The 24,861-nt window shown below is 52.8% G+C and overlaps 1 protein-coding gene across 1 annotated transcript; it reads left to right on the top strand.

The window, feature by feature from the left end:
- The first annotated feature begins 142 nt into the window (after positions 1-142).
- On the top strand, positions 143-21,138 carry ALOXE3 (arachidonate epidermal lipoxygenase 3). The gene is given in 21 exon segments (XM_027130746.1): positions 143-375; positions 697-739; positions 741-822; positions 928-1,165; positions 1,772-1,984; positions 3,054-3,131; positions 3,674-3,689; positions 3,691-3,797; positions 4,099-4,224; positions 6,801-6,904; positions 7,442-7,614; positions 8,339-8,405; positions 8,408-8,475; positions 8,605-8,808; positions 8,902-8,951; positions 8,953-8,986; positions 9,401-9,570; positions 10,126-10,247; positions 14,846-14,946; positions 15,519-15,689; positions 20,202-21,138. Coding segments are annotated over 21 exon segments (2,598 nt in total). The 3' UTR covers positions 20,400-21,138.
- Positions 21,139-24,861: the final 3,723 nt, after the last annotated feature.

Below are 24,861 nucleotides of genomic sequence, written 5' to 3'. Positions count from 1 at the left end.
CCCTCCGTACAGCGGCCGCACCTGTTAGGACGCTGGGGGCTGGAGCGCCGCGGAGGCTAGGTGGGTGCGGTGTCGGTATCGGCAGCACGGGGGCGCTGCCGGCCGCGGGCTTCCCTCGAGGAGAGGTTTCCTCCCAGTCCGGATGACCGAGACCCCAGGCACCCCACGCACCTGGGCTCTCCCGCCTACCGCCCCAAGGCCAAGGGCGGCCCGGAGCGGAAAGAAGGCCACATGGGGCCTTCAGATGCTGTGCGCCCGGAGACCACTTCGGTCCCCAGACCGGCCCTATTCCAAGCGAGAGACTGAGATCGGGCGTGCCAAGGACCGGGGACACAAGAGGGCCGGGCTTGCGGGTGGTGGTGCCGAGTTTAGGAGGTGACAGGAGGGCTGTTTCTGACCCCTGTGCAGTGTGCAGAGATGCGTGTCCGACTCGCGTGTGGCTGTAGTCACGTGTGATTTACGGCTCACTTGTGTATAGTGATTCACATGGATGATTCACAAGTAGGAATGCGGGTGCCCTGTGGCCAGTTCTGGCTGAGAGGGAGGATGAAAGAGTCTTGGGGGAAGTTGGGGAGTGGGTGGACAAGGGCCCCAGGGCATCAGTCGGCCCCTGACCAGGAGCAGATCAGTGTCCCAGTCATACAGGCATCACCTAATCCCTGTCTCCCTCTCGGCATCTGGTCCTTCCCTTCCCAGTGGGACCCGGGCTCCTGACAATCATCTGGGTGAACCTGGTCCTGCCAGTCAGAGGGACCGGCTGTGCCAGATGCAAACAAACAACTATTAGGGCGAAAGGCTGTGGGCGGGAAGAGGGAGCCCTCAGCTAGCAGCAACAGAGAGCTTCTGGAGCCAGCGAGCCAGCGAGTGAGCCCTAGAGCATCCCAGAGACAGCTGGACTTTTCCTCAAAGGCCTATCCTGACCCCCAGGCTCTGACACAGCGGCTCAGCAGCCCAGCCATGCCTGGCCTGCGGCTCACCTCCTCCAGGCCGGCTGCCAGGGGCATCCTTCCTTCCCTCCCATCAGGGCCGTGTACCGCGTGTGTGTGGGCACTGCTCCCTACCTGATGGCCGGCACACTGGACAACATTTTTGTCACACTGGTGGGCACATGTGGTGAGAGCCCCAAGCAGCGGCTGGATCGCATGGGCAGTGGCTTCGCCCCTGGAGAGAGGGAGGAGCCACCCCGAGGAGCAGAGCGGACAGGGGACCCTGAAGGAGGAGAGGGTCTTTCCTCCAGAGCTCATCAAATCCTGCAGAACTCAGGATGCCGGTCCTGACCTCATCACTACCCCTATTCTGGTCTTGTCTTTTCTGGGGATCATAAACCCTATCCAGGCAGGGCTGTGGAGAAGAAGCCCTGGGCAGTGGCTCCGGAGAATTCCACTGGCTTCCTAGCTCCTCCTCCAGTAACTGAAGGTGGGCTTTGGGGAAGGCGCTTGCCCTCTTTGAGCCTGGGTTTCCTCTTCTCTGGAAGGGGTCCACCTGCCTCTGCCAGGCCCCAGGATTGTTTGCTGCTGGCCTACATAAGGTGAGGGCTCCACGGAGGCTAGGGAGATCCAGAATCCACTCTGCTCACACAGGACTCCTGCAGCGCCGTGGCTGCTACTGCCTGGATGAAGGATGCCTTTTTCTAATTCATGCAAAGGCACCACATGGGTTACTGTCAGCTCGGGTTTATATGTCAGACTAGGTGTCGGTGTAGTCGCACTTTTCAAGGTGCAAGGATGACGTTGGCAGTTCCTTGCCTCTCAACTGCTTGCTCTCTTGCCCCCCAGGTGCAGAAGTACAAGGTACGCTGCTCAGAGGAGCTGGGTGAGCTCTTGCTGCTGCGGCTCCACAAGGAGCGCTACGCTTTCTTCCCCAAGGACTCCTGGTACTGCAGCCGTATCTCCATCACTACCCCTGGTGGTACTCTTTGCCACTTTCCCTGCTATCAGTGGATTGAGGGCTACTGCACCATAGAGCTTCGACAAGGAACAGGCGGGCCAGAGGCAGGGGCTGGCCTGGGCTGCAGAAGACATCTGCTGGGATCAGGGGGAGCTCTCACAAGAGCCCAGGGTGTAGGGAATAGGGCTGGAATTAGGGTAACTGGAACTCAGGGCTCCCAAGTAGGTGCTTTCTGAAAATATAAGCCTCTAACGCCCTGAAATGCAGGGGCTTTCTGGGCAGTATTTACCCACCACCCCCCAGACACACAGAGACTAGGCACACACACACTTACATACACTCACACCACTCAGAAACACACACACAAACACACAGATATGTGTGCTCACCACTGACACCCTCTGCCCTTCCCCAGAGCCAATTCCTCTGAGAGGAATTAACCTGCAAGCTGAGTTACTGAATTTCAACAGGGGGAGAAGCCCTGAATGTTTAGAGAATTTAGCTGGAGAGGCCCTGGCCACTACCACTGGCTTTTCTGGTATGGATGAAGTCCCTGTGAGGGGCTGTTCAGATTCTTTCTTGAATTTGGGGGACGTTTCAAGGTTGCTGGGCTGAAGGTCCTTCAGCCCCTGGACCCCCATATCTCCTGAGCAGCTCTCTCATCTGCAGAGGCAAGACTAAGGCGAGTCCGAGCGTGGAGATGAGTCTTAGGCATGAGAGATGATGTTCTAGGTCAAGGTGAAGCGAGTGAACATCACCCTTGCTAGTACTGTGAGTTACTCATAGACTTCACTCTGAATCCCCATCTGTCATCACAGCACATCCACCCATCACTTCACAAAATATACTCGTTCATCAGTCCTTTGTCAAGTGCATATTATATGCACGGTGCCAGGCACCATGCTGGATGCTGGGAATACACAAAATGAATACGACGTGTCTTCTGCCCCCAAGGAGCCAAACATGCAAACAACTAGGAAGATTGTTCTAATCTGGGGGTGAGGTTGTCCTGAATCCCTTCTACTGATGAATGCACAAAGAATGTGGGACATCCATGTCACTGAGGGATGGGGTTCAAGGGTTGGGGGGTTCAGGACAGGCATGCTGGAGGAGGTGTCATTTGACAAGAGACTTACCAATGAGTAATTTTCATTTCTCACGGCAAGAACTATTTGTCAGGACTCCCTTCCCCTCCTTCTGGATCACAGGAAATGGGAACTCCAGGCCCGACAGGAATGCTACCGGTGAGGGTGGCCTAATTTGACCTCTTTGCTATCTTAATCTGACCTCATCCTTAATCAGACTGGTACTAACTCTAAACTCAATTCCAACTTTGGCGGCCCAGCTCTGATCACGACCCTCATTTAAACCTAACCTTAATCTAATATTGACCCTGAGCCCAGACCCAAAATGCCAGTACTGACAATTGTCCCAACAACATCAATGAACCCACACTCAACCCCAGCTGTCCTGATGTGACCCAGATACCAGACATGACCCTAGGATTGACCAACTTCAGCCCATCCTCAGCCTCACCCCCAAACCAGCCATGATCTTGATCTCAACACAAACCCAACTCTAAACCAGTGTGGACATTCATGTCATCCTCAAATGCTACCCTGATCTGAAGCTTAGTGCCTTCAGGAAAAAAAAACAAACTTTAATTCTTTGTCATCTACCCAGAAAATGGGTGGTTTCTGGGAGTTTTAAAGTCATATCTTTGAAAGCTAAGGTTCCTGTTTACCCTAAGCTTCACTTGCCACCTCTGACCTCTTTCCCCTGGAAGCTGGAAAGTCTACGCCTGCCCCTGGCTTCCCGGGCATTGTAGACGTCAGCAGCTTTGAGGAGGTGGAGTCAGATAAGAAATTTGCTTTGATCAAGAGGGTGCCTTGTGCAGACCAGGGCGACAGGTGAGGGTGAACTGAGATTTGGGGAAGAAGCTGGAGGGGAGTGAAGGGTCTGTTGTGAGGACTGGGTGGGCGGCCTGGAAAGCAGCATCGGTGACAAACGCAGTTTAATTCAAGTGTCTGGAGAAGAATGGGTGGGGATGGTCCCTGGGGTCTGGCAGAGAGGAGGGGAGAGGGCAGGGGAGGAGCCTGGAGTGAGGGGAGGCCTGGGGATTCTGGGGGAGGAGAGAGGAGAGGAATTAAGGGGAGTGGGCTGCAGGTCCCTCTGACTGGTTTCTGTCTTTCTGCTCCCTCCACTCCCCAGCAGTGGGAATAGGTACCTGCCTGGCTTTCCCATGAAAACTGATATCCCGTCCTTGCTGTCCATGGAACCCAATATTCGCTACTCGGCCACCAAGACAAGCTCGCTGCTCTTCAACGCCATCCCTGCGTGAGGCCACTGCCCTCTCCGCACTCCTGCTCACTCTTCCTTCAGCCTCTGTCCCTTTGATGCACATCCATGTCTCTGCCCCCAGTCTCCCATCTCCCTGTCTCCAGTCTCCCCTCTCCTTGTCCCCAGTCTCCCCTCTCCCTGTCCCACCACCCCGTCTCCGCTCTCTCTTTAAGCAACTCCATTCTCTAGCTCCCCATCACCACCTCTTTGCTCTTAATTATCCCTTCTCTTTCCATTCCTCAAATCAATAGAATTAATTGAGCACCTACTCAGAGCAGAGCATGGTCCCAGGCACTGTTGGTGGGACCATGTTGAGTAGGACCAGAGAGGCCCAGCCCTTAAGATTTAAGGAGGTGGTCAGGCCACCTCAGGTTCAATTTCCAGACCAAAACTTTCTAGCTTTATGACCTTGATTTTCACTTAGCCTCTAAACCGTTTTCTCATTTGTAAAATGAAAATAATATTCATATCTACCTCATAGGTGTGGGGGAGACTTTAATGTGCTAACATCCAGCACAAAATAATCTCTCAATAGAGGTTACTGAGTAGTATTAGGATAGAGTTTTGGCCAGGAGGAACTCACAGTCTCCCTCGGGAGACGTGCAGCACAGTTAATCAGCAATCGGAGGGGTCACAAGCAGCTCAAGTCTGAGGCTGTGAGTGTGATGTGGCTGGAGGGGGTACAGCTGACATCTAGTGCACAGAGGAGGCGGGTCAGCGGGGCTCAGGAGGTGGTTGCTGGGGAGACACGTGGGATTGAAGCTTTGGGCGGGGGGCGGGGGGGGGGGGGATCAGTGAGGGGAGAGCGGGTGGGCTCTGGGCAGACCCAGGTCAGTATGGCAGGAGGAGTGCAGGGCTCGGCCATCTGCGCAGGGGCTGCATTAGGAGGCCCAGAGGCGGCCAGGGCGAGGAGCCGGATCCTCGTGTTCTGGGCTTTGGTGCCAGAACGGTTCTTCTGGAGAAGCACTAGTGGGAGGGGATGCAGAGGTGAGGCGGAGTGTGGAGCTTGAGTGTGTCCACAGTGGATTGGGGTGCACAGGCAGACACGGGGGCTCAGGCTTCAGGACAAGGACCCGCTGAGAGGCCCTGGCAGGGCTAAGGGACCAGGGGAGCATCCCGGAAGGTAGAGTCACCTGAGTTGGTCCCCGGATGGATATGCGGGTCTAGGCAAGGGAGGGCCCAGGAGACCACGTGGACAGCCTGTGTGAGGCTCAGAGAAGGGCCCATGGGAAGAGGAGCTGGCGTTTGGCAGCCATGTGGTCATTTACAGAGGGGAGGGAGTCACTGGGTTTTAGTGTGAGGTGACTGCAGGGTGTCCTGAAGGACATGTGTGGCAGGCCTTGGAAAAGGAAGGCCTGTTCTTTCTTCTCTCTTGCCTCCTCAGCCTCTGCTTTAATGACCAAGCTCCCATCCAGTTTTTCCCATCCCCAGGTCCTGAGCGGGCAGGCGCTCAGCAAAGACCCATGGAAGGAGGAGTGAGCGGCTTAATGAGCACGTAGGAAGCTGCCCTTGGGCTTGTCAGGTTACTAAGGCCCCTGCGCCCTCTCCAGGTGCCCACACTCTTCATGGCACATCAGCATCCTTCCACAGCCTACCTTACTGACCAACTGCCATAACCTCCTAACCTATGTTCCATTCCCTTCCACTTGACTTGGCCTAGCTAGTGAGCAATTATTATGAACTGGGTATGTCAGGCATACACAGCCCAGTCCTGGCCCTAAGGAGCCCACAGTATACTAGGAGCTGATTTGAGTACACTGTAGGATAATAAAGGGAGTGATGTACTTAAGGGTTTACGATGGAACGAAGGAAGTCATGGGTACTTTGTGAAAGACACACACAAGGCGTGTGTTTGGGGGGCCATCAGGCCATGCTTCATGAAGGACTTTGCATCTAAGATGCACACAGAAGAACAGATAGGTTTGATACTAGGTGGAGATGTAGCAGAAGGTTTTCTAGAAGAGGCACAGCTTGAACAAAGCCCTGGACAGGGGAGAAAGCTGACTTCATTTCAAGCATTTTTTTCTGATTATAAAATAGTACATGCTCATTGTAAAATAATTAAAACAGTACCGACATCCACAAAGTGAAAAGTGCCGGCCCGTAGGTTGGCAAGCCCACTTTTACTGGTTCAGTGTACAAAGTACATCTCTGGCTATGTTTAGCAAGAAGGCTGTGACTGGATTGGTTAGTGCAAAGGGTGGGAGAAAAAGCTAGAAAGGTTGTAGAAATCAGCTGGTGGGGAGCTTCCTAGGCAGCCTGAGCAGTTGGGGCTTTGTCATGTGGGTGGAGGGGGACCAGGGAAGGTCTGTGACAAGCTGAGAGCTTGGAGAAAGCAGGACGAAACACCAACGAGGAGACTTGTCTGCACCCTGCACGCCACCTTTGCACACACATGTGGAGTCACCCCTACAAAGCCTCAAGTAGTCTCTAGACTTTTCTCCCATGTGGACTGTTAGGTACCTCTTCTCTGGGCACTGACCTCGTCAGATCCCTCCAGGCCTCTAGGCTGGGGGCACAGTGCAGTTGGCAGCCCCTAGCCCCCCTGCCCACCCCCACTTCCCCTCCCACAGGTCCCTGGGCATGAAGGTTCTGGGTCTGCTGGACCGTAAGGGCTCCTGGAGGAAGCTGGATGACATCCGGAATATCATGTGTTGCCACAAGACCTTCACCTCAGGTGTGCAGAGCCAGGCAGAGATGTCCATCCTCCACCCTACCCCATACTCAGACCCCTCCGCCCCATCCTGGGAAAGGGCCTTCTTCTGGCCCTCTCAGGGGGACTGCTGGATCCCAGAGGGAGGGGCTCCTGGCTTCACTGGTGGCAATCTCCCAGATTCCCCTCAGGAACCAATCTCTCCTCCCTCTGGGAGGGGACAAGAATAAGTGAGTGGGGACAGAGAGAGGGTCACGGGTCACTTAGGAGTCCTGATCCTGATCAGATGCACTTGCCTTTCTTCCCCTACCCCTGCCACCAAGAGTTCTGGGCTTTGGGGCCAGACTTTGGTTCAAATTCCTGCTCTGCCACCCAACTGAGCAAGTCACTCTACCTCTTGGAATTTCGGTGTCCAGTGTTAAACTGAAGATATAATTATACCTACTCTCATAGGATTGTTGGAAGGAAAGGCTAAACCACGGTGATGAGCAAAGGGCTGGGTTGAGCATGATCTAGTGAAGCAGTTTCCAGCTCAACTGGCCCCCCTCTGTTGTCCCCTAGAGTACGTCACTGAGCACTGATGTGAAGACCACTTCTTCAGATACCAGTACCTGAACGGTGTCAATCCTGTCATGCTCCACTGCCTCTCCAGCTTGCCCAGCAAGCTGCCTGTCACCAGTGACATGGTGGCCCCCTCGCTGGGACCAGGCACCTGCCCGCAGACAGAGCTAGAGGTGGATGAGTTGTCAGTAGGGAGAAGGGATGGGTATGGAGGGTAAGGGTGGGATGGCTGCATCCAGCCTGCAGGCCTCGTCCCCCAGCCCTGCGCCTTTAAGTAGAGCAGATATGGGTGAGAGCCAGATGGGGCTCAGGCTTGAGGCGTGAGATGGGGCCTGCTGAAGTGGTATGAGTGAGCATGACAGCCTGGAGGAGGAGGCCCTGTCCCTGTTCTGGGGCCTCCAAGATCCCAGGTGCTGAGGCCTGAAGAAGGCTGTTTTAGGACAGGCCAAAGGCAGCACCACTAGAGGAGCAAGAATGATCCTTGAGAACTAGAAACTCCGAGGGTGTGGGAGGAGATGACGGCCCAGTCAAGCCCTCAGGCATCCTCCAGGAGGCTGGAGATGGGGTTGGTGGATTCCCCTCCTGTGTTGATTTTGCTGATACTGGATACAATGAAGTCATCTCACTTGAGAGAATAGGAAGGACCAGGTATGGGGAAAGGGGGAGAGGATGCCAGCTTGTCCAAGCTGCTGGGAAGCCAGGTGAGAGGCTGCACAACGAAGGACTCAGCTGGACCTCATTCCGGACATTTTGGGAAGGGTGGGGTACCCAACACTAGCCTTTAGTGCAGGCACCAATAATTACTGAGACCCAGGCTGGAGTGGGAGCGGCCAGAGAACGGAGGGAAGCAGAACGCGGGTGGGGAGAGCACTCTAAGGCTCCGTGCAACTTCCCCAGAGGGGGCACATCTTCCTAGCGGACTACTGGATCCCGGCAGAGGTCCCCATCCCCTGCATAAACGGCCGCGCGCAGCCTCCCCACTCTGCCTGTTGTGGCTCAACCCCCAGGGGACGCTGGTGCCCTTGGCCATCCAGGTGAGCCTGGGGCCGGGCTCTGGGGGGTTGCGGGGGGGGGGGGGGGGGCGCGGCGAGGCTGCGGGGGCGGGGCCTCAAGGGGCACACTAGCAGTCTAGAGCCTCAGCCCCTTATTATTCCTGGACGCAGCTCAGCCAGACCTCCGGGCCAGGCAGCCCCATTTTTCTGCCCACTGACTCCGACTGGGACTGGCTGCTGGCCAAGACGTGGGTGCGCAACTCGGAGTTCCTGGTGCACGAGAACAACACGCACTTTTTGTGCACGCATTTGCTGTGCGAGGCCTTCGCCGTGGCCACGCTGCGTCAGCTACCGCGCTGCCACCCCATCTACAAGGTCTGGGTGACCCCCGGGCGGGGCCAGAGGGAGCGGGGCCGGGGCAGCCTTCTCCCCTGACCTTCGGCTCCTGTGATCTCAACCCGCTCGCAGCTCCTGCTTCCGCACACTCGCTACACGCTGCAGGTGAACACCGTCGCACGCCACGCTGCTCAAACCAGAGGGCCTTGTGGACAAGGTGCGGCCTCCCGGCTCCCCGCCCGCCCCTTCCAAGGGGCTCCTTCCCGAGGGCACCTTGCCCCGCCCACAAACCCTGTCTCCCTCCCTTCGATCCCACCCACCGGCCCCACCTCCTCGGGCTCGGGTTCCAAAGGCTCCTAGAGTTGCACGAGGCACCCCGGCCTGAGCACCGGCCTGCCCGGCCTTCAGTTATTCTTCTAGTTCCCACGTACCTAAGGATTACCGCCTACGCACGTAGTAAGGCCGCAACCTGCGCAGCCCATGTCGTGCTCTCATGGGTGTTTGATCCTTGGTCTTGGACTGCTCGATTAACTAAAAAATGCCCTCTGCTGAGTCACTAGACCAATCTCATCCCCAGGCACTGGGGTGGGGCATGGGCCGGTCCGGGAGCCCACCTGTGTTCTGTCCTCAGGTCACGTCCATCGGGAGGCAAGTCCTCCTCTACCTCATGAGCACCGATCTGGCCCACTTTACCTACACCAATTTCTGCCTTCCAGACAGCCTGCGAGCCCGCGGCATCCTGGATACCCCCAACTACCATCACCGAGACGACGGCCTGAAGGTCTGGGCGGCCATTGAGAGGTGTGGGCCCGGGACCTGCAGCCAATCTGACCCAGGGGCAGGGTGGACCCGTGTACTCGTGCAGGCTGGGGCACTTGATGCTGGGGGTTTCAGGTGTCCTCAGGCCCAGCGTGGGGCACCTCAAGGGTGAGAGTTGCGGTTGGGGTTCCTTATGAAATGGCAGGTAGCCATGGGCTGAGGAGGGGCTGGGCTGTGTGTGAATGAGCAGAGGACCGGAAGGACGGGCCGTCCAGAGGAGCCAGGGCAGCAGCAACAGCTAGGTGTGGGCTGGGGCCTTTAGGTGGGCAGGTCTTCCCTGCTCCTGGGTGCTGAGTGGCGAGGGGACACAGCATGTCAGGCTCTCCTCGGTGGCCTCTCTGGAGTGGGGGTGAGACTTGAGGCAAGCCTGGGCACTGGGGTTCCAACTGAATCTGGGGGTCCCCACTGAACCCCCATGGACTCTCAGTGGAATCTGGGCAGCTGGCTCTCCCTGGCCTGAGCAGCACTGGGCCTTGGTTTTCAGGCGAGGCCGGAGCCCAAGGTCACTGCCGTAGCAGGGACATCTCTTTCCTACAGTTTTGTCTCAGAAATCATGGCCTACTATTACCCCAGTGATGCATCTGTGCAGCAGGATTCGGAGCTGCAGGCCTGGGTTGGAGAGATCTCTGCTCAGGAGTTCCTGGGCCAGGAAAGCTCAGGTATCCCCTCCCCATCCTCCAAACCCACCGTCCCCCTTGGCCCTACCATGACCCAGTTCTTATTCATTGACAAGCCTTGGAAGTACATGCTGTTGTTAGCCCCACCAGGCAGATAAGGAACAGGCACAGAAGGCTGCACAGGTAGTAAGTGGCAGAGGCAGGATCCAGAGCCAGCGCCCAACATCTCCAAAGCCCTTGCTTTCAGCCACTACATGGTGCCTGTCTAGTCCCTGCTCGACCTTTACCACCCATTCACCTCCGCTTGCTGAGGTCTGAGGATGAGTCACATCATGTGGTAGGAGCCATCTCCAGCTGCAAGTACTAAGGACTCTGGACTCCTCTCTCATACCCTCTTACGCCCGTCCTGCCGGGTGGCCCCTCCAGCCCAACCTCTCTCACTTTTGGCTTCATGGAGTAGCTTGGTACTGCTGTTGCCTGATTCCTCCTTATTTACACCTGTCACTGGCCCCTAACTCTCCCCTCTCTTCTGACACTGCCAGAGTGGCCTCTGAGACCCACCAACACCAGTGGCCCCCTCTCAGGCCTCCTTTGCTTAGTCCTCCCTTCCTTAAAGTCTTCCCTTTGCTCCACGGAGGACGTGTCCTTCAGAACCTCCCACTTCTTTCAGGCCTTCTGCCGCCTCCCCATCCCAGCCCTGGCCGGAGGGTGGAAGACTGTCACTGCCTGGGATGTCTTCTCTTGGCAGGGATGTGACTTTTAGCTGACTTAGCACTTTTGATGGTCACCCAGAGGAATTCCCGTCGGGAGAGACCCAGGAAGGAGGCGTGGTCTCAGGTCACCAGGAAACAGAATGAACGGCTGGTGTAGCCCTACCTGTAATGGGCTCCAAAGGTTTTTTTGTGTTTTTTGTTTTGGCCACTCTGTGCAGCCTGTGGGGATCTTAGCTCCCCGACCAGGGATTAAACCTGCACTCCCTGCATTGGAAGAACAGAGTCTTAACCACTGGACCATCAGGGAAGTCCCGGCTGTTTTTTTTTTTTTTAAACAAAATTTTGAACATACAGAAAAGTATAGGATATGATGTAATGAACACCCATTTACCCACCACCTAGACACAGTTCCTAACATCTTGCCATATTTGATTAAGCTGTTGCTTTTGCTTATTGCTGAAGTCTTTTAAGGTAAATTACATACATTTCATATTTTACCCCTAATTGCTATGCATCTCAAAAAAAAAACCCAAACAAACCCACGATGCCGCTTTTCTACACAACCGCAATGCTGCCATCATATTTAACAAAATTGACAATAATCTCCAACATCACCCTCTTACCAGTCCATATTCAAATTTCCTCACTTGTCCCATTCTCCCTCAGCTGATCCTGCTGATTCTGGAGCCAGTCAAGGACCACATGACACCTTTGTTTGTTTTGACTCTAAAGCCTCTCTCACTTTAGCACAGGCCCCTCCACCCTTTCTGAAATCACATGACATCTCACAAGGGCTACTGAAAAGCTAGGACTAGTTGTTCTGCAGAATGTCTCACCTTCCAAATTTATCTAATTGCTTCCTCATGATGTCATTCCTCTACCCTCTGTGTATTTTGTCAACCGGAAGCAATACCTAAAGGTTAAATGTTTTGGGCAAGAGTATTTCTCCAGTGATGCTGTGTTCTCTGCATCGCATCATATTGGGAGGCATGTGACGTCAGGCTGTCTCACTATGAGTGATGCCAAGTGTGACTTCTGGGTTAAGGTGGTGACAGCCAGGTCTCTTTTGGATCTTTTAAAGGGCAGCCCCTCCCTGTGCTTTGCACCCCTACTATTAATCAGGGGCGTCCTGATCCTGACTGCTTCTCCTCCAGGGACAGCTATTTTTCTCTTTGGGGTTATCTGTTTCCTATTCAAGACCCAGAGCGGGATCAACTCTCTGATCTTTCTTTATTCAACTTGTCTCTGATTTAATACATCAGGACATCCTTCAGATAGACAAACATCTCTTCCAAACAGCCCAAAGTAATTCTAGACTCATGTTTTAAGGTAAAACACATTCATTCATTAACCTCAGTCAGCATGCCTCTTGCTTCCATATTTCAAAGGGAAAAAACAAACAATATGCACTACAGAAAAATGCCCGTAGACGGTCTGTCTTTGCTTTTTTATTCTAGCCACCATGAACAGAACATTCAGAAAATTCCCACACACTCCCAGGCAGACAGACACCTGGTCCTTCCTCCAAGCCTCTCTGCTCTGTTGCATCAGCCTCTTTCCTGTCATCCTGACTCCAAACCCTGGAGCCATCTTGACTCATGTTCCCCGATGTCTTCCTCTCTCCCTACATCCAGTAGGGTGGCTAATCCTATTGTCCCCATCATTTTCTACTGTCACCGTCCGAGTCCCAGTCCTCTCACTACTCGTGCGTTGTGGCAGCCGCCTCTCAACCCGTCCCACCCCTCCCAGCCTCTCGCTGCTCGCCTGCCAATTCAATTACTGGGGCCACTGCCCCAGTAATCCTCTGAAACACTGCCCAGAAACTACCCTGCCTGGCACACTGCTGCAGCCTCACCTCCAATTAAGTCTGCTCCTTTTCCCTCACGTTGTTTATGCCTCCGTGCCTTCCCACTCTGGCTTCCTACCCTCTCACGCTTTCACTTCATTCATTAAGTACTGTTAATATTTATTAAGTATTGTTCGAGGTGCTGGGGTTCAGCAGTGAACGTGACAGACAAAAATCCTGGCCTTCATGAAGCTTAACATTCTTGTGGGGAGATACAGATAATAAACTAGCAAATATGTCAGGTGGTTATGAATACTAAGGAGAACAAAAGAGCATCAGGGGATATAGTGGGTCGAGGTAGGGGGGATTATTTCAGGTAGGTGGTCAGGGAAGGCCTCTCTGAGGAGGTGATTTTTTTTAAAAATAAATTTATATATTTATTTATTTTTGGCTGTGTTGGTTCTTTGTTGCTGCTCACAGGCTTTCTCTAGTTGCAGAGAGCACGGGGCTCTAGGTGTGTGGGCTTCAGTAGTTGTGGCACGTGGGCTCAGTAGTTGTGGCTCGCAGGCTCTAGAGCACAGGCTCAGTAGTTGTGGCATATGGGTTTACTTGCTCTGCAGCATATGGGATCTTCCCCAACCAAGGCTCGAACCCATGTTCCCTGCATTGGCAGGCAGATTCTTACCCACTGCGCCACCAGGGAAGTCTCTGAGGAGGTGATGTTTGACAGAGATGTGAAGGAAGGGAGAGAGCTAGTTCTGTGGATAACCGGGGCAAGAGTGTACAGGCAGAGATGGAGTCAGTGCAAAGGCCCTGAGGTGGGAGTGTGCTGGTGTGTTTGAGGAATCAGAAGACCCATGTGGCTGAGTAGAGTCAGAGGGAGAAAAGTAGGGAAGGAAATTAAGTTGGAGAAGGAATGAGAGCCAGATCAAGCAGGGCCATGGCGAGGCAAGTGAGGTGGGAAGCCCTTAGTGGGCTTTAGCTAGGGGTGACCTAATTGGATTTATGATTCTAAAGGATCACTCACTCCAGCTGTCACGTGAAGAACAGGCTATCAGGGGCAAAGGCGGAAGCAGTCAGATTCATCCAGGAGCGAGATGCTGGAGACAGGGTGGCATGGAGACTGGAGGTGATGGGACGAGATTGGTTTCTGCAAGAATTTGCTGACTTGTGCGGTATGAGATAAAGAGAGGAGCCAGCGCACGGATTTTGGCGGGAGCACCTGGACAGAGAGCACCGAAGTGGGACCACTGGTGGGGGAGGGGGAGATGGGTTTGGGGAGCGTGCGGGGTAGGGAGTTAAGCATTAGGCTTGGCAGGTGTCAAGTCTGAGATGCCTCATAGACACTCAGGCAGAGGTATCAGGTAGTAGCTGACACCCACTGCTGAGTCCAGAGTTCAGCGGCCAGGAGGAGGAGAGATGTGAATCTGGGAATCCGCAGCCAGTGGGAGGTGCTTCAAGCCACAGTCTTGAATGAGACCACTAAGGTACAGAGAAAAAAGGACCAAGGGCTGAGCTTGAAAATGCCTTCCTCTGTCTTCTTTTCTCCATTCAAAGCTCACCCATTCTTCTACCCAGGGAGGCCCTTCTCTTCCTCCAGGAAAGTCACCCCTAACCACGCCAGCCCCAGTGCCGAGCCTGCCCTGCCTGCCCTCTCCTCAAAGAGCCAAGCCCTGGCCTTAAAGCTTCCCTCTGCTTCTACCACTGCAAGCTTATAAGTAGCACCCTCTCTGGCCATCTGTCTCTGCCACTAAACCCAGCAGTGGAGGATCTGCTCCTGAGCGCTCAGACAAATCGTGGTGAGCTGGGCAGAATTAAGTCATTAAGCACTACTATGGGCGGCAGAAAGAAGTGCCTTGGTGTTCAAGGAGGGGCAGCTTGGCTGTCACGCTGAATCCACTGGGCTCTTCGGTTGTGAGCTCTGCCAACTGGGCATTTTCTGGTCCCGTCCCAGTACCCCCTTCAGAGACCACACCTTGGTGAAGACCATCCCTAACCTCAGCCCAACCCTAATCCTTGTCTAAAGACAGTGGTGGCCACATGTTCAGTACGCACGGCTCACTCTCTGCCTGCGGTGAACCCCAGCCCTGGGGAATCTGGTCCCCTCCATCTGCACCCTCTTCCCTTCCTCCCACACGCAGGCTTCCCATGCAGGCTGTGCACCCCGGGAGAGCTGGTGAAGCTCCTCACTGCAGTCATCTTCAACTGCTCCGCCCAGCACGCCGCCGTCAACAGTGGGCAGGTGAGGCTGCGGAGGGCGGGCCTGGGGGGCACTGGGTCACGCGACATTAGGCCCAGCAATGGACATGAGGCCAGAGTTCGGGTTGAGAGCATGGGAGGGTCAGAGCTGTGATGGGTTTATGAATAGGGCTGGGCACTGGGGCTGGATGATGACTGGAGTGGAGCTGGGTCCAAGCTTGTAATGGTGACTCGAGTTGGGTTGTGGAGGGAGTGGAACTTAGGGGCTGCTGTCTCGGATGGGCCGCGGCCAAGTGGAGTAGCAGCCTGCTCTGTGTGTGGGGCCAATGCAAGACCCGTTTCTCGGATGACCTCTACTCTGGGTCTTCCTCCCTCCTAGGTGACTCACTCCACCCAGTCCTGGAACATTGGGTGGGGAGTGACAAGGGGTGACCCAGGCTCCTGCCACCCTTCTGGAACTTTCAACCTTATACCCTTCCCTCTCTTCCCTCTCCATGACCCCCTTATTTCCCAACTGCAAAATCTGGGGTGGCACGTGCAGGAACAGGGATGTTGAGGAGGGAGAGGGTCCTCTTCCTCTGGCCAACCAACTCCACTGGGGTGGGGTCTCCACAGCATGACTTTGGGGCCTGGATGCCCAGTGCCCCATAATTCATGAGGCAGCCCCCACCGCAGACCAAGGGGACCACCACCCTGAAAAGTTACCTAGACACCCTCCCGGAAGTGAACACCACCTGTAGCAACATTCTCCTCTTCTGGTTGGCCAGCCAAGAGCCCAAGGATCAGGTGTGTTGGGGGGTGTCTAGGGGTGGGGGGAGTCTGCAGGGCCTGGGCAGTGGAGGTGGTGGCAGCTCTCCCAGGGAGTTTGGGAGCCGATAGCTGGCATTTATGCTCACTGCTGAGCTGCCTTGGGTTCTTCAGTTTCTTCAGGAAATGACAGTTGGTCCCCAAAGACATACACCGAAGCAAATACCAGTTTAGTGGCCGGGGCACAACTTCCATCTAATTCACCAGTTTACCAATCTATCCACCTATCCATCCGTCTATCCAACCACTTACTCGTCCGTCAACCACTCATCCATTCACCCAGATATCCAGCGCACATCTGCTGGATCCCTCCCATGTGTCAACGCAGTGCTGGGCGCCAGGCTCATAAAGCTGGGTGAGAACGTCCTGCCTTCAAGAATCCTGTGGCCAGGTTGAGGAGACACACAGGAAAATGGAAAAGGGCACCACCGTCTTGTAGGAATTATTCATGAACCCCTCCATTCAATCAGGACTTCCTGAGAACCTGCAATGTGCCAGACACTGGTGGACAGTTATGAACCTTGATGTCATAAGCTTACAGTCTAGTGACAGAGGTGAGAATGGGGCCCCAGACTTGGGAACCTGACCAAGTCTGGGCGAACCTGGGACAGCTTCTTGGAGGAAGTGACATCTCAGATGAAACCTCTGGGATAGGGAGGGGTTTGGCAGACAAAAGAGGGGCAGGATTAGTTTCTAGGCAGAGGGAAGGACTCTACCAAGTGAAGCCAAGTGAAGGTGAGTTTGTCGGTGGGTTTGCAGGACCATAAACGGCTCAGTGTGGGTGCGGTATTTGTTCACAGGACAGAGGGGAACCATTGAAGAGTTTAAGCCTGGGGGTGACGTGGCTAAATTTGTGTTTTAGCGAGGGTGCTTCTGTGGCTGTGCGGATGGATGGGAGCGGCAATTCTGGAGGCAGGAAGGACGGCAAGGAGGCTGTGAGTGAGGCTGGGCCAGGGGAGCAGCCCTTTAATCACCAATTACTATCACCTCCATTTACACACCACGTTACCAGTCATGTCTCTGCCCTCCAGGTCGTGTCCCCAAGCTTTCTGACATTACGTGATATCCTCATCTCTCCCGCTTGCCTCCATTTGGCACAGAGGGTTTATCTCTCTAACAAGTTTTAACTTATCTCATGCCCGGGAATGCAGGAACTTGTCCCTGGAGGCTGCTTCTCTCTGGTCCCACCTCCCAAGGATCTGGAGACACCCATTTCTGTCCTTATAAAGGAAAAGCTCTCTCTGCTTTTTGTCTACTCACAGAACACTCTGTGGGTACTCTCGATACTCTCAACTCGATTTTTCCAGCCAGAAAATGTGTGTGAGTGCTTCCCACCACCCCAAGCAGTTCTCCGAAACCAGCTGGGTGTCCCATGACTTAACTCGGTTCTGACACTGTCCACCTGGAGATAGTGTCAGATCCCACAGGTCAAGGGCTCAGTCCCACAAGACTGCTCCTCCACTCCACCACCCTCACCCCCTTCAGGTGCCAATCGCAAGTCCAGCTTGTCATCTGAGCTTCTGACCAACCAGCTATAAGAGGTTTCTATGACCCCCTCCTCAGTTTTGATCATTTGCCAGAACAGCTCACAGAACTCAAGCCAAGTTTACTGACTAGATGACGGGCTTATGCTAAAAGGATACAACTCAGGAACAGCCCGATGGAGGAGCTTCACAGAGCGTGGTGCTGGGGAAGAGGCGCGGAGCTCCCCTGCCCTCTCTGGGTCCACCACCCTCCCAGCACATCCACGTGTGCAGCAACCTGAAAGCTCTCCAAACTTGTACGTGAGGGATTTTTATGGAGGCAGCCTTACCTAGGCATGATTGATTAAATTATTGGCCATTGGGGATTCATTCAACCTTCAGTCCCTCTCCTCTCCCCTGAGGCTGCAAGGGTGAAACAAAGTTCTCACCCTCTAATCACAAGGTTGATTCTCCCGGCAACCGGCCACCCCAGGGGCTTTCCAGAAGTCACCTCATTAACATAAGCTCCGGTGGGGTTGAAAAGGGCTTATTATGAATAACAAAAGACACCTTTAACATTTCATCACTTAATGAAATTATAAGGGTTTTAAGAGCTCTGTGCTAGGCACAGGAAGACCAAATATACATTTCTTATTATAAATCACAATGTCACAGTACAGAGAGAAGGGTATACAAGATGATGAGAGTGGAGAGTTCCCTTTCTCATAAGCCAGTGGGAAGTTCAACCCAGAAAGTTCTAACAACAACAACAACAATAATAATAGCACCTATCACTTTCTGAGGATCTACCATGCCTCCGTCATTAAATCAGGTATCTTGTGTACACTATTTCAAAACACAAAATAAATAAGTAGCTATATTTAAAATGCTTAAGACAGTGACTGGCATATAAGCGTTCCATAAATGGCAGCTCCATTTTACAGGGGAGAAAACTGAGATTCAAAGGCACCAAGCAGTCTGTCCAAGGTCACAGCTAGTAAGTAGGCTTTGAACCCAGTCTATCATATTTCTGTGTTCTGCTTTATCAGTAGTGACACTATAGTTTTGGAAATTAGATGTCAATCTGGTAAGTAAGACGTAAAGCTGATTCTTTGAGAAGACCGATAAAATAAAGAAACCAGAAACAATTCAAATCAAGAAAAAAAAAACCCCATAAATGTACAACATCAGGAATGTAAAAGGCATATAGCCACATATTCGAGAAGACTGAAAAAATTTAAAAAAAATTAAAAAGGAGAAGAAAATACTTAGTTTTATGCAAATAAATTTGGAAACCTAAATGAAATAAGTGATTTTTTTAAGAAAACCTAAAAAACAAAAAAACCAGAAGAGGTGAAAACCATACATAAATGAAAAAGGTTGTGAAAGATCTGATCCCTCTCCTTGTAAATGGACATTCTATTAAACCTTCAAAGAACAAATAATTCCTAAATCATTCAAACTGCTTGAAAGTGCAGAAAAAAGTAGAAGCTTCCCAAATCATTTTACTGGGAACCCTGATACCAGCACCTGGCAAAGGCAGTGCTCCTGAGAAGTGAGTCTCAGGTAGAGGGTTCTAGTCCCAGATCCACATTTCCCACCTATGTGACCTTGGATATGTAATCGGGCTCTCTAAGCCTCAGTTTCTTTATCTGTAAAGTGGGAATGATAAGAGTACCTGTCTTATAGAATTGTTGTGCCGTTGTGATGGTCCATGTAAAGCCCTTGCAACATCACCTGTAATTAAGAAAATAAAATTACAAACTCATTCCACTTAGCTACAACAATCTTAAAAATATATCAGTAGTCCGTGAAGGCCAACAGTAAATAGTAAAACAATAATACATCATGATGAAATCTAGTTTAATTTAGGAATGAAAGGTTGATTCAACCTTATGCAACCTAACAATACACTTCCTTACATCAATAAAGAAACACCATATAATCATCTCAGTATACGCTGAAAAAACGTTTGATAAATGAGAACAGCCATTACTAATAAAAACTCAGTATAAGATGAAACTTCCGGGACTTCTCTGGTGGTCCAGTGGTTAGGACTTTGCCTTCCACTGCAGGGGGTGCGGGTTCGATCCCTGGTAGGGGAGCTGGGATCCCACATGCCTCACTGCCAAAAAAAAACCCAAAAGCGTAAAGTAGAAGCAATATTGTACCAAATTCAATGGAGACTTTGAAAATGGTCCATATCAAAAAAAAAAAAATCTTAAAAAAGATGAAACTCCCTTATGGAGTTTTGATAAAATATATTTCGGAAAACATTGTCCTCATGGTGAAACCATAGAGGTCGTTAAAGTCAGGGACAAGAAAACAAAGCTGTGATTTAACAGTGTTTTGCGAGGCTTCACTGGCGCAATAAAACAAGACAAAGAATATTTTAAACAACAGGATTGTTGGCAACAGTTGTATTGTATGAGCAGTGTGTGCAGGTTCGGAGACTGGCCACAGGAACCGTGATGGCGAACTGGTTGTGCACTGCGGTCAAGCCCAGATGGGCAGTTCTGCTCCGCCACAGGATGGCACTGACTGAAGTTCACTGCGCTGTTTCTTGACTGTGATTGGCTACGCTGTAAAGCACGAGTGTATGGTGATGCTGCTCATGCTGGCAACATTGGTTGACTGGGAGATGCCTCAGACCTGGTTGTCTTCAGGGGTTTCCATCTGTGAAACTGTGAGGTAACAGGTGTATCCTTGGGCATAATTGCTCGGGCGTGTTTACGTTTGATTTCAGGTGTGTTCTGAATGTGGTTGTATTTAGTTCATAGAGCGGTGGCCCAGGGACAGGAAGGGACCTTTTTAGGGCCCCGTGGGCTGCGGGTGTCCAGGCTGCTCTGCGCAGGTCGCTGGAGTGGTGGTTTGGAGGTTTGAAGGGTTTGCGTTTACAGTAGCCGTGGCTGCGTCACGCTCGCCTTTACAAGCCACTTTGACTGTATTTGCTGGCAAATGTGGTCCTTCATTATTCTCCATCCCGTCCTGAACATCATCCTGACCCCGCACCTGATTTTTCTCCCAGCGGCCCCTGGACACCTACCCGGACGAGCACTTCACCGAGGAAAGGCCTCTCCGGAGCACCGCCATCTTCCAGAGCACCGCCATCTTCCAGAGCCGCCTGGCTCAGATCTCGCGAGACATCCGGGAGCGGAGCGGGGGGCCTGGAGCTGCCCTATACTACCTGGACCCTCCCCTCATCGAGAACAGCGTCTCCATTTAACCCCTTCCTCCTACCACGCGGAAAGCCCAAGCGTGAGGAGGCCCAGCTTCTCAGGGTCCTCAAGGCTCTCCCGTCTTCCCTGTTCTCTGTCAGCGTGAACTTTCTCTGCACGTGGGGACCTTTTCCACCCACGGTGGCTCTAGCATCCCATGAACTGGGCCCTGAGCTGCCAGTACAGCGGTGTCCGGGGTGAGAAACCGCTGGCTAAAGTCAAATGCACAACAGGCCCTTCAAAAGGAAGGAACCCCAACACCCCTTGCCCTACTTTGGGCAGGCTCCTGTGCAAGCCTAGCCTACTCCCGCCTTCTGTGAAAACTCTTCCTCCTCCCATTGGGCCCAGGTTGGGACTCTGAGGGCGCCTTCCCAGTCCTCCCCATTCCAAAACTCCTTCTCCTACTTTGCCTCTTTGTTTCCACTTTCCTCCCATCCTAGGACCAACCCAATGCAACTTCCTTCTTTGGAAGAGCCTGGAAACTGGACAAGGAAGGATGTGTGCCCTGGATCTGTCATGTGGTCCACTTTGACCCCAGCATCTTTAGGGAGAGGGTTACAATTAGAGCCCAGCTTACCTGTACCTCTAGCTGTAGTTCTCAGGGCCAGGCTCCCTGGCTTGTGTGTGTGTGTGCGTGTGTGTGTGTGTGTGTGTGGAGTCTCTCCCCAGCTCTTTCCTATCCCCACTATCATTCCCCACCATTTTTGTCCTTGAGCCCAGTAAGTTCAATAAAAATCAATATACTTGGCTCCCATTTCATTTTTGTTTTTGTTCCTGTGTGCACGTAGGTGGGTGGGGAACCAAGGGGTTAGAGAAAGAAAGAGCAGCAATGAATCCCTGGATCACCTGCTCTGGAGACAGGAAGCCTCCCAGCTCAACCCACCACCTAGCCAGATCCTACATTCCTTCACCTCCCAGAGTGTGTTATCCATCAGAAGGTGAAGGGATATCCAGACTCAAGGGGCCGATACAAAAAAATGGGTATTTTGCAAAGCCTGAGAATCCAGCTTCTGGGTGTGGGAGTTGTTAGCATTGCCACTGAGATTTGGTTCCTCTTCTGGACACATGGAGGATTCAACCTCTGGCTCTCTTGTGCATGGGTGGAGTCATGGATGAGTTTTGGCCAACAAGCTATGAGCAGAAGTGATGTGGTCATCTCCAGGCTGGAGCATTTAACTGCTGGCATGAGCCCACCAGAGTTCTCTGCTCTCTACCTCTCTGTTCTAGAAGCATGTGATGAGATGTTGCTTCCATCAGCTTCTGTCTCTGAGGGACTAGAGCAGAGCCCCGTGATGACCTGAGCTGGGCATGGAGCTGAGTGAGAAATGAACTTTTGCTGGGTTAAGCCATTGAGATTTTGAGATTATTTGTTGTTGCAGCATAATCTAACCCACCCTGACTGAAACAGATGGTAATCTGGGGGGTCTAATGTTCTCCCTTCCAGACCTGTAGCCCTTAAAAATTGAGATTTGTGCAGCCCTCAAGCCAGTCATCCACATCTTTCTCCACAGCCACCCAACCTTCCCATTTTCCTGCTTCCCTAGACTTCAGATCTAGCCCCCCTTACCTATTCTGCCTCCGGAGTCAAATTTTGTACCCGACCAAACCCTGGTCACAGTGTCTTTGGGGAGTGGACGTGGGGCAGACTTTGGCTCTGCCAAAGATCGGATTTTCACTTCCTGAACATGTGATACTGGGAGAATAGGATCCCCATGGCATTGTGCACGAAGAGGCGTGTTTGGGGATGTCTCACCTGCAGATTCCAACCTAAGAATTTAGCCAAAATCACCAGTTTCTGCTCGCCTTTGAACAAAATCAAGGAATAAGACATACCCAACGGCGCCCCCTTGTGGCTAGAATAACTATAGCAGAGGCTGGATGTGCCATCCCCGTAAACCTGGGCCTTGACTTAGAACAGCAGGACCGGGATACGCTGGAAGGATGTCAGGGCACAGTCAGGCAGCTTGTCTTTCCAAGAGGACGGACACTCCTTGGCCTGCACCAAAGTTAGCATTAGAAGACATGCCTCGTCTGCAAATGTCCCAGAGCCAGAGAGGGTGGAACCAGGGGGGATCACCGGAATCTGTTTCCCCAGAAAGCCAGCTTGGAGGGAGATTTACTGGGGAGACACACCTGGCCACACGTAGGATCCTCCGTGGGCTCTGGAAGCCTCTGGGGACAGGATGTGGGGAGGGGGCCCATGTAAAGCTCCAGCCTTGTCAGACAGGTGGCGTCCCTCAGCTTGCACCCTGGACCCCCTCTGTGCTTTTCCGTAAGTCTGGAGGGCAGCTGGTATGGTGTAAAGAGAAGATACCAGCCCTCTTTCCGAGTCCCTCAGCCTCAGTGGCCCAGATTTTTCAGATAAATGGGAGGAACGTGAAGACCAGGAAAGTCCCTTCCAGCACTGACGTTCTGGGGTCTGCTTGCCTCATGGCTCCTGTCTCCCTAGACAGTATGTGGAGAACGCGGCTGTCAATTCCCCTGGCATGACCCCTACTTCAACTGGCTTATGGGGGCAGACAAAAAACACATAAACAAACACATAAACAAATACATCCTTTCAGATGGTTGCAAGTGCAGTCAGGAGATGAAACCAGGTGGTGTGTTAGCATGACCTGGGTTGGGGGGAGCATTAGATGTGGTGATCAGGGAAGGTCACTCTGAGGAGGTGACAGCTGAGTTGAGACTGGGGGGAAATGTGTTACAAACAAGGACAGGGCAAGTGCAAGGGCCCTGAAGGGTGTGCGTTCAAGGCCCGAGTGGCTGCAATAGGTGACCCAGGGGTGGATGGAAGCTGAGTCATGCACGATCCTATAGTCCACAGTTGAGTCCTTGGATTTGACTCTAAGGGAAACACGGTTTTAAGCTCTGGCTTACAGTAGGGGAGTGACCCAATCTGATTGTTTTCCCTCTGTCTTGGGGGGCGGGGGGCTCCAGGGGTTGCTCCCCTGCCTTGCAGAGCTCTGGGTGGGGCAAGGTGGGGGTGGGGTGGGTGCCCCAGCAGTGAGGGCTCAGCTTCCTGTGTGGGTGGCTCATTGTGAGCCAACCCAGTGAGCTCACATCCTTCCCTGGGGCCTCTCCTGCTCTCCGGGTCCACCCCTGGTCAAGGAGAACCGGTTCTTCAGCCCAATGAGCACCTACCCAGAGTCACGCATCCACATTTTGGTTGTAACTGGGGAGCGCTCCATCTACATCCTCGTGCCTAATCCCATCCATGTCCCCGGCCACATCCACGTCCCCACCATCCCCATCTCCATCTGTTTCCCTTGGGAACCTAATTTCCACTCCAGACTTGAGCCCTGATCAAACCTGGAGCCACCACTCCTACTTTTTTTGGGACAGAGGGGTTGGCTGGGGGACACCTATTGAGAATGGATTGTGATTTGGAAAATGGCGCCCAAACTCTTCTACACCATCAGCTCCCTCCCCTGTTTCTTCCAAATCCCCTCCCACAATCCCCTCCAGGCTGACTGTGTGCCCCTGCCTCCTTCCCACCTCCACAGAGTGATGCTACTGCTTGATTAGAAGGTTAAGGCTGGGCCTCTCATCCCTGCTCCTCCAGGACCCAGCATCCCAGAGGGGCCTGGAGGTGCAGTTTCCCAAACCTCTGAGCCTCAATTCCCCCCTCCACTGGCCCTGCTCCTTACAGAGCCTTAGCAGCCCCCTGGGGGCACAGTCTCAAGAGAAGGGCAGTGGCTAGAAGGCAGGAGGCTGGGTAAATTTTCATCTTAAGATGCAAATTTGAATCATCAAGTTCCTCGCATCACACAAGGGTCATCAGGGTGGCTGAGCAGAGCCCAGGAGGGCAGGCCTGACCGGCCTGACAGCCCGTGAGAGTACTGTGACCAGGCAAATGAGACAGCTCTGCCAGTCACAGAGCATGTGCATGACCTTCATCCCCAGCCTCTTCTCTGTCCTGCCTCCAACCCCTTAAGGCATTCCCCGCCCTCACGTCACTTCCTACCCCTCATCTCATCCTTACTGAATATTCATCCTAATTCCAATCCCATCATTGATCCAGTTCCCAACCCTGATCTTGTCCTCATCACTAACCCTTGTTTCGAGAATCTCCCAGTTACCAGGTACTGTGCCTGGAGGTGGGGAGAAAACCAAACCAAATTACAGACAGTCTAATCTAGTGGAAAAGAAAGATATCCATCCATCTACAGTGCTCTGGGAGCCATTAAGAGTTAAACCTGGTCTTTCTTGATGAAGCAATTATCAAGCTAAGATCTGAAGGAAGAGGAAACATTAACCAGGTCTAAGAGGTGGAGAGGGAACAGTATGTGCAAAGGCCCTGTGGTTGGAAGGAGTCGACCACACTTTATACCTTTACTCAAAAGTCCCCTTCTAAAGGGCTCTTACCTGGCTACTCTATATCTAAATTTGCTCCCCTATACTTTATACAGTAAGTCCCTTACATACGAATGAGTTGTGTTCTGAGAGCACGTTCATAAGTCCAATTTGTTC

This window comes from Aethalodelphis obliquidens, unplaced genomic scaffold, assembly GCF_003676395.1.
Source record: "Aethalodelphis obliquidens isolate GAN/ISIS:26980383/991018 unplaced genomic scaffold, ASM367639v1 scaffold38, whole genome shotgun sequence".
NCBI lineage: Eukaryota > Metazoa > Chordata > Mammalia > Artiodactyla > Delphinidae > Aethalodelphis > Aethalodelphis obliquidens.
The sequence above is the reverse complement of the archived record's forward strand: the minus strand, read 5'-3'. Positions and strand labels throughout refer to the sequence as shown.